Consider the following 18,399-nt stretch of genomic DNA (forward strand, 5'->3'; position numbering starts at 1 on the left):
TTGTCATTCTCTGTCTGACTTACTTCACTTAGTATGATAATCTCTGGGTCCATCCATGTTGCCACAAATGGCATTAGTTCATTCTTTTTAATGGCTGAATAATATTCCATTGCATATATGTACCACTCTTTATCCATTCACCTTCAAAGAACATTTAGATTGCTTCTATGTCTGGCTATTGTAAACAGCACTGCAATGAACACTGAGGTAGATGCATCCTTTTGAGCCATGTTTTTCTCTGGATATATGCCAGGGTGGGGTTGTTGAATCATATGGTAGTTCTTTGTTTATTAAGGAACCTCCATACTGTTCTTCACTGTGGCTGTACCAATTTACATTCTCATAAACAGAATGTTCTTTTTTCTCCACATTCTATCCAACACTTATTGTTTGCAGACTTTTTGATGATGGCCATTGTGGCCGGTGTGAGGTGATATTGTAGTTTTGATTTACACTTCTCTAATAATTAGTGATGTTGAACATCTTTTCATGTACCTTCTGCCCATCTGCATGTTTTCTTTGAAAAAATGTCTATTTAGATCTTCTGCCCATTTTTTGATTGAGTTGTTTGTTCTTTTGATATTGAGCTACAGGAACTGCTTGTAAATTTTAGAGACTAATTCCTTGTTGGCCATATCCTTTGCAAATATTTTCTGCCCTTCTGTAGGTTGAATTTTTGTTTTTTTATTATTACTTTATAAAACTAATAAAGTATTAGTAACTAATAAAGTAACTAATAAAGTATTATTATTATCCTTTGATGTGCAACAGCTTTGAGTTTAATTAAGTCCCATTTTGAAAAAAAAATGTCCATTACTCTAGGAGATGGCTCAGAAAAGATATTGCTGTGATTTATGTCAAAGAGTGTTCTGCCTGCTTTCCTCTAAGAGTCTTACAGTATCTGGTCTTACATTTAGGTGTTTGATTCACTCTGAGTTTATTTTTGTGTATGCTGTTAAAGGATGTTCTAATTTCATTTTTTTATATGTAGTTGTCCAGTTTTCCAAGCACCATTTACTAAACACACTGTCTTTCCTCTATTGCGTAGTCTTGCCTCTTTTGTTGTAGATTAATTGATCATAGGTGAATGGGTTCATTTCTAGGTTTTTGATCCTGTTCCATTGACCTATACATCTGTTTTTGTGCCAGTACAATAATATTTTGACTGACTGCAACTTTGTAGTATAATCTGAAGTCAGGGAGTCTGATTCCTCCAGCCCTGTTTTTCTTTCTCCAGACTGATTTGGCTATTCAGGGTCTTTTATATCTCCATACAAATTGTAAGATTTCTTTTGTTCTAGTTCTGTGAAAAATGCCATTGGAAATTTGAAAGCATTTATATCAAGCACATTGAATCTGCAGATTGCCTTGGCCAGTATGGTCATTTTAGCAATATTAATTCCTTTTATTCAAGAAAATAGTATATCTTTCCAGTTGTTTGTGTCATCTTCAATCTCTTTCAATGGTGTCTATAGATTTTGTAATACATATCTTTTGTCTCTGTAGGTAGGTATATTCCTAGGTGTTGTTTTTTTTTTTTTTATTGCCACGTGTCTTGTGAGATCTTAGTTCCCCCACTAGGGATCGAACCCAGTGAAGTACAGAGTCTTAACCACCGAAAGGTTGTTCCTGAATGAAAAGACACCAGGATTCTTCGCCTCTGGAGGAGAAGAATTCAATTCAGGGCTAGAGAAGAGGCTTGATTGCTCAGAGCTTTTGTGTAATAAAGTTTTATTAATGTATAAAGGAGATAGAGAAAGCTTCTGACATCCACATCAGAAGGGGGCATGCTGGAGTCCAGCTCCAGCAGCCAGGGATTCAACCTGAAAAGATGGACGGTGTCAGCGATGATGTAACTTCTGACTCATAGTACAGAGCTACATTGGTGGACAATGATGTAGCCTCTGACTCAAAGTACGGGACTACATCAACGGGTGATGATGTAGCCTCTGACTCGAAGTACGGGACTACATCTTTATTTCAAGCTTCAGTTCAGTTCAGTCGCTCAGTCGTGTCCGACTCTTTGCGACCCCATGTATTGCAGCATGCCAGGCCTCCCTGTCCATCACCATCTCCCGGAGTTCACTCAGACTCACGTCCATCGAGTCCATGATGCCATCCAGCCATCTCATCCTCGGTCGTCCCCAACTCCTTCTGCCCCCAATCCCTCCCAGCATCAGACTCTTTTCCAATGAGTCAACTCTTCTCACGAGGTGGCCAAACAGGTTCTCTTTTATACTTTGACAAAAGCATTACATCAGAGGTTTGACACTCCCAGTTTCCCCCACCCAGATTTATCATTGTTGCCCTACAAACAGAGTTCCTGCTTCAGCTGATTCTCTCAAAATCAGCTTCAGTTCAGTTCAGTTCAGTTCAGTCACTCAGTCGTGTCAGACTCTTTGCAAACCCATGAATCGCAGCAAGCCAGGCCTACGTGTCCATCACTATCTCCTGGAGTTCATTCAGACTCATGTCCATCGAGTCCGTGATGCCATCCAGCCATCTCATCCTCGGTCGTCTGCTTCTCCTCCTGCCTCCAATCCCTCCCAGCATCACAGTCTTTTCCAATGAGTCAACTCTTCGCATGAGGTGGCCAAAGTACTGGAGCTTTAGCTTTAGCATCATTCCTTCCAAAGAAATCCCAGGGCTGATCTCCTTCAGAATGGACTGGTTGGATTTCCTTGCAGTCCAAGGGACTCTCAAGAGTCTTCTCCAACACCACAGTTCAAAAGCATCAATTCTTTGGTGCTCAGCCTTCTTCACAGTCCAACTCTCATATCCATACATGACCACAGGAAAAACCATAGCCTTGACTAGACGGACCTTAGTCGGCAACAATTTATTCTCTTCTTTCTCTTATGTGTCCTATACTTAACTTGTGATTACATTGTAACTCATGCCACATTCCTCAGTTTATTTCTTATCTTTCTAGATCCTGTTTGCCCCTAGCATTTTAAGATCATTATCTCCTAAAAAGGCTTCTAGCTATTCTTTAGTCAGTTCAGTTCAGTCACTCAGTCGTGTCCTACTCATTGCAACCCCATGAATCGCAGCACACCAGGCCTCCCTGTCCATCACCAACTCCCGGAGTTCATGCAGATTCACGTCCATCGAGTCAGTGATGCCATCCAGCCATCTCATCCTCTGTTGTCCCCTTCTCCTCCTGCCCCCAATCCCTCCCAGCATTAGAGTCTTTTCCAATGAGTCAACTCTTCGCATGAGGTGGCCAGAGTACTGGAGTTTCAGCTTTAGCATCATTCCTTCCAAAGAAATCCCAGGGCTGATCTCCTTCAGAATGGACTGGTTGGATCTCCTTGCAGTCCAAGGGACTCTCAAGAGTCTTCTCCAACACCACAGTTCAAAAGCATCAATTCTTTGGTGCTCAGCTTTCTTCACAGTCCAACTCTCACATCCATACATGACCACAGGAAAAACCATAGCCTTGACTAGATGGACCTTAGTCGGCAAAGTAATGTCTCTGCTTTTGAATATGCTAAAGGTTGATCATAGCTTTCCTTCCAAGGAGCAAGCGTCTTTTAATTTCATGGCTGCAGTCACCATCTGCCGTGATTTTGGAGCCCCCAAAAATAAAGTCTGACACTGTTTCCACTGTTTCCCCATCTATTTCCCATGGAGTGATGGGCCCAGATGCCATGATCTTCGTTTTCTGAGAGTTGAGCTTTAAGCCAACTTTTTCACTCTCCTCTTTCACTTTCATCAAGAGGCTTTTTAGTTCCTCTTCACTTTCTGCCATAAGGGTGGTGTCATCTGCATATCTGAGGTTATTGATATTTCTCCCAACAATCTTGATTCCAGCTATTCTTAATTAACCCTCAAACTTAAACTCAGCAAACTTCTTTTGCCATAAGCATTCTCCTCACAAACAAGTCTCAGATAATAATCCTTCCCATGGCCTCAAGCTGCAGCCTACCTGCCCATCCTGAGACATTCTTTTTAAAGATCCTTGAGCAAATGTCAATGGTTATTTTCTAGATTATTTTCTGGGCACAACTGTAGAAGGCTTTGTGCTTTCTCATGCTTTTCTCAAGCACAATAAACAGCTTAATATTCCTTTTCAGTCAACTCAGCCAATGAGAGGAAAAGACAAGTCAGAATTACAAGGCCTAACTCCTTCATCCTGGGGCCGTGCCTGCAGAATGAGGAGAGGGGTCTGGGGCCATGCCTCCATTTTGTCAGTAATGCCTAACATGGCTCCTGATAGGGACAGAAAGAATACCCCCCTGCTAGTCTACAGCTGGATGTTATATAGTCACTAGCAGTCTGTTAATGGAAGAAAGGAATGTCTTAAAACTCAGAATGGCGCCAGGCCCCTCATCCATGAGATACATTTTGGGATAATCTTGGCACCAGAGGATTCATCCCTGGCCGTAAAATGATTGACTTGAATCTTGTAGAGGGGTAGTTTACCATACAAATAGTTTCATTTACATAGATTAGGGGAACAATATCTGAGTATAACATACTGGTTTGTCAAGTAGGTTCTGAGCCATTAAGCAGAACTAACTTGAAGACAGGAGTTTGGGGTAAATGCATAGTACATTAACATAGCTTAAGACAAACATTAAATAAGAAAAATGCATTGGTTAACTCCAGGTTTGAGAATAGTTAACTTCAGGTGAAACCAGGTGTCATTATGGCAACACAGCGTTTTAAGAGAAACCTCCTTTTAAATTTGTATAGAGAAGAAAAAAAAAATCACTAGTTTGTTTCCTCCTGCCGCTTAAGAGAGATAAAAATGTCTGACACTTGCAGCCTATTTCCTCCGTTTGGAGACCCCTGGCCTACCTGCCTGTTACCCTTTCACCACTGTGCTGCCAGGAAATTCTGTATTCTTTTTGATACAATGATAAATGGAGTTGCGTTTTTAAGTTTCTATTTCTGATCTTTCATTATTATTGTCTAGAAATGCAACCAATTTCTGTGTATTCTTTTTTTTTTTTTTTGTATCTTACAACCTGACCAAATTCACTGATGAACTCTAGTAGTTTTCTGGTAGCATCTTGTAGGATTTTCTATGTATAGTATTATGTCATCTGCAAACAGTTTTACTTCTTCTTTTCCAGTTTGGATTCCTTTATTTCTTTTTCTTCTCTGATTGCCATGGCTAGGTCTTCCAAAACTATGTTGAATAATAGTGATGAGAGTGGATATCTTTGTCTTGTTCCTGGTCTTAGAGGTAATGGTTTCAGCTTCTCACCATTGAGAATGAGCTTAACTGTAGGTTTGTCATATTATTATGTTGAGGTATGTTGCCTCTATGCTCACTTTCTGGAGAGTTTCTCTCATAAATAGATGTTGAATTTCGTCAAAAGCTTTTTTTTCCCATCATACAGTGAGACAATCATATGGTTTTTTATTCTTCAAATTGTTGGTGTGTATTACACTGATTTGAGGATACTGAAAAATCCTTGCATCACTAGGATAAATCCCACTTTATCATGGTGTTTGACCCTTTTAATGTATTGTTGAATTTGGATTGCTAGTATTTTGTTGAGGATTTTTGTGTCTATGTTTACCAGTTATATTGGCATGTGATTTTCTTTTATCTCTCTGGTTTTGGTATGAAGATGATGGTGGCCTCATAGAATAAGTTTGGGAGTATTCCTCTGCATTTTTGCATGATAATTTCAGAAGGAAAGGTGTGAACTCTTCCCTGAATGTTTGAATGAAGTTATTTACAAAACAGAAAGAGACTCACAGACTAGAGAATGGACTAATGGTTACTAAGGGGAAGGATGGGAGGGAGAGATAGATTGAGAGTTTGGGATTAACATATACACACTGCTATATTTGAAATAGATAACACAGGGAATGCTGCTTAATATTCTGTAATAACCTAAATGGGAAAATAACTTGAAAAAGAATTGTTTTTTAGTCATTAAGTCATGTCCAACTGTGGCGATGGAGAAGACTCTTGAGAGTCCCTTGGACAGCAAGGAGTCAAACCAGTCCATCCTGAAGGAGATCAGTCCAGGGTGTTCATTGGTAAGACTGATTTTGAAGCTGAAACCCTAATACTTTGGCCACCTGATGTGAAGAGCTGACTCATTTGAAAAGACCCTGATGCTGGGAAAGTTTAAAGGTGGAAGGAGAAGGGGGCGACAGAGGATGAGATGGTTGGATGGCACCACCGACTTTATGGACATGAGTTTGAGTAAGCTCTGGGAGTTGGTGATGGACAGGGAAGCCTGGCATGCTGCATGGAGTCACAAAGAGTTGGACATGGCTGAGCAACTAAACTGAACAGAACTGAAGAAGATGAAAATCATACCAACGAGTTTTTCTGGCCACAGTGATATGAAACAAAAGGAAAGTGGCAAGATCTATAAATATGTGAATACAGAAAAAACACACTTAAGAACCACTAATGGGTCAAAAAATAAAGAGGAAAATAAAAAGTTATTTTGAAATAAATTAAAATGGAAATAAAACATATCAAATTTTATGGGATACAGAAAAACAGCTCTGGAGGTGAGTTTATAGAGATAAATGGCTATAATACAGCATAAGAAAGATATTTAGCAACCTAAAATTATACTTCAAGTAACCTAAATTTAGACTTCAAGAAAAAAGAACAAATCTGGCCTAAAATTAAACAAAAAGAGGCAAATAATAAAGATCAGAACAGACATAAATGAAACAGATACCAGAAAAATAATAGAAAGCATATAAAACTAAGGACTCTTTCTGTTTAAAAAAATTGACCAATTTTTAGCTACAAAAAATAAAAGTAAAAATAAGAAGGCATTATAACTTATACTTCAGTTCAGTTCAGTCTCTCAGTTGTGTCTGAGTCTTTGTGACCCCATGAACTGCAGCACACCAGGCCTCCCTGTCCAACCCAGAGCTTCAGTTCAGTTCACTTGCTCAGTCGTGTTCAACTGTTTGCGACCCCACGAATCGCAGCACACCAGGTCTCCCTGTCCATCACCATCTCCCAGAGTTCACTCAAACTCACATCCATCGAGTCCGTGATGTTATCCAGCCATCTCATCCCAGAGCTTACTCAAACTCATATCCATAGAGTCGGTGGTGTCATCCAACCATCTCATCCTCTGTCATCCCCTTCTCCCGCCCTCAATTTTTCCCAGCATCAGGGTCTTTTCAAATGAGCCAGCTCTTCACATCAGGTGGCCAAAATATTGGAGTTCCAGCTTTAACATCAGTCTTTCCAATGAACACCCAGGACTGGTCTCCTTTAGAATGAACTGGTTGGATCTCCTTGCAGTCCAAGGGACTCTCAAGGGTCTTTTCCAACACCACAGTTCAAAAGCATCAATTCTTTGGCACTCAGCTTTCTTTATAGTCCAACTCTCACATCTATACATGACCACTGGAAAAACCATAGCTTTGACTAGACGGACCTTTGTTGACAAAGTAATGTCTTTGCTTTTTAATATGCTGTCTAGGTTGGTCCTAACTTTCCTTCCAAGGAGTAAGCGTCTTTTAATTTCATGGCTGCAGTCACCATCTGCAGTGATCTTGGAGCCCCCCAAAATAAAGTCAGCCACTGTTTCCACTGTTTCCCCATCTATTTCCCATGAAGTGATGGGACCAGATGCCATCATCTTCGTTTTCTGAATGTTGAGCTTTAAGCCAACTTTTTCACTCTCCTCTTTCACTTTCATCAAGAGGCTTTTTAGTTCCTCTTCACTTTCTGCCATAAGGGTGGTGTCATCTGCATATCTGAGGTCATTGACATTTCTCCCATCAATCTTCATTCCAGCTTGTGCTTCATCCAGCCCATCATTTTGCATGATGTACTCTGCATATAAGTTAAATAAGCAGGGTGACAATATACAGCATTGACATACTCCTTTTCCTATTTGGAACCAGCTTGTTCCATGTCCAGTTCTAACTGTTTCTTCCTGACCTTCATACAGATTTCTCAAGAGGCAGGTCAGGTGGCCTGGTATTCCCATCTCTTTCAGAATTTTCCACAGTTGATTATGATCCACACAGTCAAAGGCTTTGGCATAGTCAATAAAGCAGAAATAGATGTTTTTCAAGGACTGTCTTGCTTTTTCTATAATCCAGCAGATGTTGGTAATTTGACCTCTGGTTCTTCTGCCTTTTGTAAAATCAGCTTGAACATCTGGAATTTCATGGTTCACATATTGCTGAAACCTGGCTTGGAGAATTTTGAGCATTACTTTACTAGCTTGTGAAATGAGTGCAATTGTGTGGTAGTTTGAGCATTCTTTGGCATTACATTTCTTTGGGATTGGAATGAAAACTGACTTTTTCCAGTCCTGTGGCCACTGCTGAGTTTTCCAAATTTGCTAGCATATTGAGTTAAGTCAGGCAAGTCTAGCATATTGATTCTTGCCCACAGAAATAGGCAAGAACCCAGGTCTCCCATACTGCAGGCGTATTCCCTACCAGCTGAGCCACAGGGAAGCTCAGGAATACTGGAGTAGGTAGCCTATCCCTTCTCCAGTGGATCTTCCCAACTCAGGAACTGAACCAGTATCTCCTGCATTGCAAGCAGATTCTTCACCAACTGAGCTATCAAAGAAGCCCAACTCATAACCCAGTAGTTTATGCTCTAGTAAAACAGATTCTCCTGATGGCCTTGTTAAGAATAACAGAAAGTTCTAATTTATTTCAAAATGATTACAATTTTTCTCCTACTGCCAGTACCAGGGGATATTCACTCTGAGGACCTGATAGAACTTCTGGAGATAAAACTCATGAAAATATACAGCTCCAACTACGACAAGGCTGCTCTGGAGTTTTTATCTTTCAAACTTGTCCACACTGAGCCTCTAGCAAATTGTCAATTAGAGTTCAGGTTTTGCTACCTTGGTAATAATTCCCACAGAGGTCGCTATGTGTGGATTTTGGTTCCAGAAAGTTATCATTCTCTGTATCCATCCATGTATCTCTGCAATTTTAATGGAAGCAGTTTGTACTGTGACTTCATTGTCTTTAATGAATCTAAGAAGTCTTGGTGTTTTATCAGTTTTCTCAGCCTCTTATTTGTTGCTAGTATTGAGTAGCAACTCATGAGCTCTTTACATGCTGGACAGGAAACCAGAAGTATGTCTATTAGACTTTCATTCTTTAAAGACTTATGTCAAGTTAACAGGAAGATCATTTCCTGATATTTCAAGCAAAGAAATGGGGATGGGGAAGAAAGACCTGCCAGCAGGCTACAGGAATAAGCTCATGGGACTCTGGGCAGTAACAGTGAACTACAGGAACAGGAAGAAGAGAAGGGTGGAGGAGAAGGGAAAGGAAGTTATGAGGGGCACTTTGGGAATTGGAGACCCATGTGTGGTTGAGGATAAGGTGACTAGAATGAATTTAAGGAATAAATTCCCTAAATTGGATCCTAGGGGCTCTATATTCTTCTTGCTAAGATGGATGATTAAAACTGTTGGGTAGGATCTGGACAGAGGGAATGCTGATGTGTTTGTATGTATGTGTATAATTGTGTATGAGTATAGTGAAGCTGACGTGTTAGACATGAGCATATGACAGGCAACAATACCTGAAATAAAAGAATGTTTGTATCTCTAGTGTCTAACACAGTTCCTGGCAAGAATGGCTGCTCAATAAGTATTTGTTGAATGAATGCATGAATAACTCTGCAGAGCTTAATCAAAACTTTTGGAAAATAACCTATCATAAAAAGTTTAAAAAATTAACTTGTCAAAAGTGAAAAGTAACTCTCACCTTCTATCTGTGTAAGACTCTTTAATGAAAATGTGAATATAAGCAGCCAATGATACTTGGGTTAAAACCAGAATCTTAACCTCTAGACTGTATAAGAATGCATTGTACTAACAGTCTTCTTTATTCTCAGGAACCAACTCTTAATCTCTTTTAGTTCCTCAATCTTTTTCAAATCTCTTTCTTCTACTCCCGTCCTCCTACCTCTATTCCTCCTCTTTCCTTTTCTTTCTCCTCTCTTCCTTCCCTCTTCTCATCTCCCCACTTGTCTTCTTTATCCCTTCTCCTTCCTTTCTTCAACTTTTCCTCATGGAACTTTAGAGAGGTAGTTAAAATGGCTAAAGTGTGATGGTTTGGAGGAGAAGGAAAGAGAGACTAGCCACAGGAAGAAAATGGCTTTCTATAAAAGAGTGGTTTAAGGGCATAGTGTCACTGGTAAAGCCTGGTGGTACTAGGGGTTGAAGGCTATATTGAAAGCTACCTTTATACAACAAGGACATATTATTTAACATTGAGTGCATTTTGAGAGGTGAGATGACTAATGAACATTATTCCACCCATTCCAAACTCCTTTGAAGCTACAACTGTAGGAAAATAGGAGTCTATTGCAATTATCCAGACCAGATATTATATCAGCTGGAACAAAAAAAGCAGCAGTAAGAATAGGGAGGAACATGGAGACTGTAGAAAATAGGCTAATGAGAACTGAGGAAGTCTCAGCACATAACTCTGTGCAAAATCCTGTTCCAAGAGACTTGCCAAACCTCTAGGATGACCCCCATGTCCCCATTGACCCCCTCCTACCTAGCCTGCCTGAGAAATCTCAACACAGCAAGGAGAATTTACTGTTTGTTCCAACCTTATGACAGGCCTCTGACCTACTTTCTTCAGAATATTTACTTAAAAGAGCTTACAGTTGTGAATATGTATCCCCTACAGTGCAGAAGTGTCTTTCTCAAGGACCTGAGATCCATTGCTGTGAAACATAAGGATGGATGAGGGAGATTAAGAAGTACAAAATTCCAGCTGCAAATACACGAGTCATGGGTATGAAATTTACAGTGTGAGGATGTAGTCAATAAATATGTAAAATCTTTGTATGATGACATACAAAGATTTGTATGGAACTCCCATGAAGATCATTTCAAAATGCATAGAAACAGTGAATCACTATGTTATGTAACAGGAACTAATATAGTATTATAGGTCAATTGTGCTTTAAAAATAAACAAACAAACTCAGAACAAAAGAGATCATATTTGGTTACCAGAGGTGAAGCAGGAGGCAGGAGCAGAAGGAATTGAATGGAGTCAGTCAAAATGTACAAACTTCCAGTTATATGCCAAGTAAGTACTAGGGATGTAATGTAACATACTAAATATACTAGTGCTGTCATACATGGAAACCCTTAAGGGAGTGAATTTTGAGTTCTCATCAAAAGAAAACAAATTCTATTTCTTTAATTTGGTCTCTATATGAGGTGAGGGATTCTCACTAAACTTATTATGATAACCATTTCTTGAAGTATGTAAGTCAAATCATTATGCTGTACACCTTTAACTTATACAATTCTTTGTGTCAGTTACATCTCAGTAAAATTGGAAGAAAAATAATAAAATGACTTCCTGGTTTGAGATGCAAGGTCTTTCACCACCCAGGGAAAATTAGAACAGGAGCTGGTTTGAGGGCAGGTGGTAGGAAGTAGGAAGGGGATTTAGCAAGTGATAGAGATAAAGATAAAATGTCTCCATGAAGAATGAAGAGACTGAGCCAGAGCAGAAATGATGTGAATGTGTCTGGTGGTGAAAGTAAAGTCTGATGCTGTAAAGAACAGTATTGCATAGGAACCTGGAATGTTAGGTCCATGAATCAAGGTAAACTGGAAGAAACAGGAATGGCAAGAGTGAACATCAACATCTTAGGAATCAGTGAATGAAAATGGATGTGAATAGGTGAATTTAATTTAGATGGCCATTATATCTAGCATTGTGGGCAAGAATCCTTTAGAAGAAATGGAGCAGCCCTCATAGTCAACAAAAGGGCCTGAAATGCAGTACTTGGATGTAATCTCCAAAAGGACAGAATGATCTCTGTTCATTTCCAAGGCAAACCTTTCAATATCATGGTAATCCAAGTCTATGCTGCCACCACTAATGCCAAAGAGGCTGAAGTTGAATGGTTTTATGAAGACCTACAAGACCTACTAGAACTAACACCAAAAAAAAAAAAAAAAAAAGATTTCCTTTTCATCATAGAGGACTGGAAAGCAAAAGTAAGAAGTCAAGAGATACATGAAATAACAGGCAAGTTTGGCCTTAGACTACAAAATGAAGCAGGGCAAAGGCTAACAGAGTTTTGCCAAGAGAACACACTGGTCATAGCAAACACCTTCTTCCAACAGCATAAGAGACAACTCTACACATGGACATCCCATGGTCAATACCAAAGTCAGATTGATTATGTTCTTTCCAGTCAAAAATGGAGAAACTCTATACAGTCAGCAAAAACAAGACAGAGAGCTGACTGGTTCAGATCATGAACTTCTGATTGAAAAATTCAGACTTAAATTTAAGATAGTAGGGAAAACCACTAGGCCATTCAGGTATGACCTGAATTAAATCCCTTATGATTTGATTATGTCAAGGGATTGTCAATCTCTTGTCAAACAAATGCAAGGGATTAGATCTGATAGACAGATTGCTTGAAAAACTATGGACAGAGGTTCATAACATTGTACAGGAGGTGGTGGCTGAAACCATCCCCAAGAAAAAGAAATGCAAAAAGGTAAACTGGTTGTCTGAAGGGACCTTACAAATAGCTGAGATAAGAAGAGAAGTGAAAGGCAAGGGAGAAAAGGAAGGATATACCCATCTGGGTTCCAAAGAGTAGTAAAGAGAAGGAAGAAAACCTTCTTAAGTGAACAATGCAAAGAAATAGAGGAGAACAACAGAATGGGAAAAACTAGAGATCTCTTCAAGAAAATTAGAGATAACAAGGGAATATTCCATGCAAAGATGGGCACAAAAAGGACAGAAACAGAATGGGTCTAATAGAAGCAGAAGATATTAAGAAGAGGTAGCAAGAATACACAGAAGAACTGTACAGAAAAAGTCTTAATGACCCAGATAACCATGATGGTATGATCACTCCCTAGAACCAGACATCCTGGAATGTGAAGTCAAGTGGGTCTTAGGAAGCATCACTACGAACAAAGCTAGTGGAGGTGATGGAATTCCAGTTGAGCTATTTCAAATCCTGAAAGATGATGTTGCTAAAGTGCTGCACTCAATATGCCAGCAAATTTGGAAAACTCAGCAGTGGCCACAGGACCGGAAAAGGTCAGTTTTCACTCCAATCCCAAAGATGGGCAATGCCAAAGAATGTTCAAACTACTACCCACCTTCACTCATCCCACACACTAGCAAATTAATGCTCAAAATCCTTCAAGCTAGGCTTGAATAGTGCATGGACTGAGAACTTCCAGATGTACAAATGGGATTTTAAAAAGGCAGAGGAACCAGAGATCAAATTGCCAGCATTTGCTGGATCACATAAAAAGCCAGGGAATTCCAGAAGAACATCTACTTCTGCTTCATCAGCTACACTAACATTCTGACAGTGTGGATCACAACAATCTGTGGAAAATTCTTCAAGAGATGGGACTACCAGACCACCTTACCTGTCTCCTGAGAAACCTATATGCAGGACAAGAAGCAACAGTTAGAACCTTACATGAAACAACGGACTGGTTAAAAATTGGGAAAGGAATATGTCAATGTTGTATCTTGTCTCCCTGCTTATTTAACTTATATGCAGTGACTATCATTTAAAATGCCCAGCTAGATGAAGCTTAAGCTTCATTAAGTTTGCCAGGAGAAATATCAATAACTTCAGATATGCAGATGACACCACCCTAATGGCAGAAATCAAAGAGGAACTAAAGAGCCTCTTAATGAAAATGAAAGAGGAGAGTGAAAAAAATTGGCTTAAAACTCAAGTTTAAAAAACTAAGATCATGGCATCTGGTCTCATCACTTCATGGCAAATAGATGGGGAAATAATGGAAACAGTGACAGACATTATTTTCTTCATCTTCCAAAATCACTGCAGATGGTGACTGCAGCCCTGAAATTAAAAGATGCTTGCTCTTTGAAAGAAAATATATGACAATCCCAGACAGAATATTAAAAAGTAGAAACATCACTTTGCTGACAAAGGTCTCTTTAGTCAAAGCTATGATATTTCCAGTTGTCATATATGGATGTGAAAGTTGGACCATAGAGAAGACTGAGTGCCTAAGAATTAATGCTGAGAAACATTGAGGGCAGGAGGAAAGGGGGCAACAGAGGATGAGGTGGTTGGGTGGCATCACCGACTGAATGCACATGAGTTTGAGCAAACTTCGTGAGACAGTGAAGGACAGGGAAGCCTGGGTGCTGCAGCCCATGGAGGGGTGGGATTGTCCCAAAGAATTGGACATGACTGAGTAACTGAACAATGACAGAGCTAAAGAATCATGGTCCGAATAGAATGAATTTTTCTTGAGGCAAGTCATTTGTTGTAAGACGGAATCATATAGAAGGTTAAATGGAGACATCTGGGGGCAAAACAGTATCTTGTTCCTGTACAGTTTTCCTTCCCTTTGTTCTGTTCTTCCTACTCTCCCTCCAGTCTTTCTTTCCTTCCTTTTTAAGGAATATATACATGTGGCTTATATATATTTATGTACACACACACACATATATATATATATAGATATAATATATATTACATTATAGATATACTACATATATCTATATCTGTACGTGTTTAGTTGGTCAGCCTACCAGGCTCCTCTGTCCATGGGATTCTCCAGGAAAGAATACTGGAGTGGGCTGCCATGTCCTGCTCCAGGGGAATCTTCCTGACCCAGGAATCGAACTCCAGTCTCTTATGTCTCCTGCACATAAGAGATATCTTCTTTATCACTAGAGCCACCTGGGATATGCCCCTATATAATTCCCTTACTTTCAGAGAACTATGTGTAAGTCCTAAATTTCCTGATGAACCCCTGATCCCAGCAATAATTATTTTTATTGAGCACTATGCGGAAGAAGCAGTTGTAAGCACTTTGGATGTATTAACTCATTAGTTCCAAGCTCAGTCACACATATGGGTTAATATCAGTAATAAAAACACAAATACGTAAAAAACAAGGAGAAAAAAAATGTTTGGCTCCCATCACTGAAAAACATCAAGGGTAACGTTACAGTTAAAAAAAAAAGCTAGCTTTGAGACACTAAAATTACAACTGGCTCCTTTAATTCTCCGCGGGAGGTGGGGCCAGGTGGCCCACAAGGAAAGCCCCTTCAGGCTGGCAGCGCTCAACGGAGCTTGGGTTTTGTAAGAGCCTGGGCCACGTGACGGCAACGGGTGGCACTCTGTTTTTCCGCGCAGTCTCTATGGTATTCGTCTCAGCCCACTGGCCCCTAGGGAAGCGGCAGTCACGTGACAAGCTCCGGGTTTAAGGCAGGTGCCCACGTGATCCTGGCCTGCAGTAGGGTGGCTGCGGTGGTTTACCTGCGCTCCTGAAGGGCGGGCTATTAGGTCGTAGTCGCCGCTGCCTCCAGCGGACTCTCCGGAGCAGTTCGACTTGGGAACAAGGAGCCTACTGAGGCATTCATCGCTTGGTGCCTACGGCATGGGTCTGCTCTTTCTGCCACCTCTGCCTTCCTCATCCCCACCTCTTTGCGAGTGAAGTCCCCTTTGGGTTTCAAGACCTTGGGTCCTGAGGCCCAAACTTGAGACGAACCTCCCGCATCCCTCTTTCCTTCTCATCCTCCATCTCTTCCTTTGCATCACCGAATCACTTAGCCTTTGCGCTGGCCGGCTCGGCGGTGCCTTGAGGCCAAGTTCCAGTCGGTAAAGGTAACCGTGCGGAAAGCGGACCCCCCAGTGGACAAAGGCGGAGGCGAGAATAGAACAGGCCTAAGGACCGTACGCGACGAGAACAGGCGGCTGAGGGGGTGAACAAGGAAAAAAAAAAAAAAAAGAGTACTGCGGATTTAGAAGAGACTGGAAAAGACTTGTTGCACGATGGAAGAATCTGACTCTGAAAAAAAGATGGAGAAAGAGAATCTGGGGCCCAGAATGGATCCTCCTATAGGGGAACCGGAAGGATCGCTTGGGTAGGTGAAGGGTGTTAACTGAAAACTGGAAGCGGAGGTGGTGGTGGCGGGTGGGGGGGCATAGACGTTCTAACTGAAGGGAGTATTGTGAATTAGAATACCCCACCCTATGATAAATTGCTTCGGTTTGCCAGTAAGGTTGCTTTTGGTGATTGGATAAGCTATCAAGAGGCCTGGTTGTTGGGACAGGCGTGATATCACTCTGGGGAGTGAGGATTGTGTAAAGAGGCAATCTGGATTGTTTTGAATTGTCCATAAAGAAGATTTGACGTCATCATGTTGAGAATAAGAAGACTGAAAAGAGAGCTGGTTTTTCCTGGGCAGAGATCAGTGGCTTGAGAATGCTTTCTGTGCCAATTTGTACTTGAATTTGAGAATTTATATACTTTGTGCCTGTGATGAGTGAGATATGACTTGGAAGGACAGCTGAAGGAATAAAGATTTATAAAAATATGCTGACTGACAAAAGATATTCAAATATGACAATATTGTTTGATTTATTAAAACATTTGTACATGTTGCTTTGATAAATTTTTAAGGTGATAAAAAACTGAATGTTGAATTTTAATTCATTTATATTTCTAAATACATCTTCCTAGGAGCTATCTCCTCAGCAGGTAATTAGGGGAGAAGGGAGAATAAACACAGTTTTATAATTTAGGAAATTGATGGCCTCTACTTAACTAAGGTCTGCCACACAGCTGTACTTAGCTGTTGTGCTAAATATGCTCTTTTGCACCTCTGCATTGAAAAAAAAAAAAATTCTTTCATTCCAATTTCCAAGGCAGCTGGATCATGGAAACTCTGTCTTTTGGTTTATATCTGCAGGTGGGTGCTACCAAATACAGCCATGAAGAAAAAGGTAAGATGTGTTAGGTACATCAAAAACATGAAATAAAGGTAAGAAATTACTGTTTAGGAAATATAATTGTGGTTACATTTGCCATCTTTTCTTGACGGTTGTTGTCCCCTTCTTTGCTATCACATTTAATTTTTTCTAACATAGAAATCTCCCATTCACATACTAAAGAACTTTTTATAGCTTCCCAAAGCCCACTGAATACAATCCAAAAGATTCATCTTATAGAATGCCTTTTAAAAACCAATACAATATTTAAAGTAATTAGCCTCCAAAAAACTAAATAAATTTATATTAAAAATAAATAAATTATATTCCTGACTAAATCATCTGCCACACCTTTAAACCCTATCACAGCCATGCAGAATGTGTTTTTCTCCAAGTTTACAGATTAATTTGCATTTTGGGCAAATTAGGCATATGCACTACACATGTCTCTGCCTGTACATTTATGTTGAACCCAGCTCAGATATTACCACTATAAGGTTTCATGTGAGTTCTCCAAATGGAATTGTGCTCTTATGGTAATGTTCCCAACCTTGGGGTTTAGGGATAATCGATAAGGGCACAGCTCTGGAGCAAATTTCTGACCCTTTTAAGTTTTCAGCTTCCTCATTTATAAAATGGTAATAATAATGTTACCTATCTCATAAGATTGTTACTAAGCTTAAATGAGCAAATGCAGATAGAGCACTTAAATTAGTACTTAATACAGTTAACCTTGATAAGTCTTTCACAAGCTATTAAAATAAGATTTCTTAAATTAAAAATCAAAGACCATAAAAAAATGAAATATTGCCATTTGCAGCAATATGGATGGACCTAAAGAATATTATGCTCAGTCAAATAAAACAAAGACAAATGCTATGTGATGTCACTTATATATGGAATCTAAAAACATACAGATGAATCTATACACAAAATACAGACAAAAACAGAAGCAAACTGCTGGTTACAAAGGAGAGAGGGACAATTTAGGGGTATGAGAGTAACAGATACAAACTACTATATAAAAATAGATAAGCAACAAATAATTACTGTATGGCATGGGGAATTATACCCAATATCTTGTAATAACATGTAATGGAATATACTCTGCAAAAAATGAATCACTGTTCTGTACACCTGAAACTATTATAACTAATTATTTTGTCATAAATATTGTTTGTATGGATGCTAAGTCGCTTCAGTCATGTCCAGCTCTGTGAGACTCTATGGACTGCAGCTGGCCAGGCTCCTCTCTCCATGGTATTCTCCAGGAAAGAATACTGGAGCGGGTTGCCGTGCTCTCTTCCAGGGGATCTGACCAACCCAAGGATAAATATTGTGTATTAATATTCAACTTCTTTTTCATAGTTCATCAGGCACTCTATCTATCAGATCTACTCCCTTAAATCTATTTCTCACTTCCACTGTATAATCGTGAGGGATTTGATTTAGGTCATACCTGAATGGTCTAGTGGTTTTCTCTACTTTCTTCAATTTAAGTCTGAATTTGGCAATAAGGAGTTCATGATCTGAGCCACAGTCAGCTCCCAGTCTTGTTTTTGCTGACTGTATAGAGCTTCTCCATCTTTGGCTGCAAAGAATATAATCAGTCTGATTTCGGTCTTGACCATCTGGTGATGTCCATGTGTAGAGTCTTCTCTTGTGTTTTTGGAAGAAGGTGTTTAC

The 18,399-nt window shown here is 39.8% G+C and overlaps 2 protein-coding genes across 2 annotated transcripts in view; both read left to right on the top strand.

Annotated features, from left to right (window-relative positions):
- The window catches only part of LOC128070298 (elongation factor 1-alpha 1-like), a 427,922-nt gene that overhangs the window by 162,381 nt on the left and 247,142 nt on the right, over positions 1-18,399 (top strand). The window lies entirely within an intron of this gene.
- Positions 15,263-18,399, top strand: part of RRAGB (Ras related GTP binding B) — a 39,362-nt gene continuing 36,225 nt past the window's right edge. The window contains exons 1-2 of the mRNA XM_052663605.1: positions 15,263-15,866; positions 16,695-16,728. Coding sequence (XP_052519565.1) covers positions 15,775-15,866; positions 16,695-16,728 — 126 coding nt within the window. The 5' untranslated portion in view covers positions 15,263-15,774. The remainder of the gene's footprint in view (positions 15,867-16,694; positions 16,729-18,399) is intronic.

This window comes from Budorcas taxicolor, chromosome X (genome assembly GCF_023091745.1).
Source record: "Budorcas taxicolor isolate Tak-1 chromosome X, Takin1.1, whole genome shotgun sequence".
Taxonomy (NCBI): Eukaryota; Metazoa; Chordata; class Mammalia; order Artiodactyla; family Bovidae; genus Budorcas; species Budorcas taxicolor.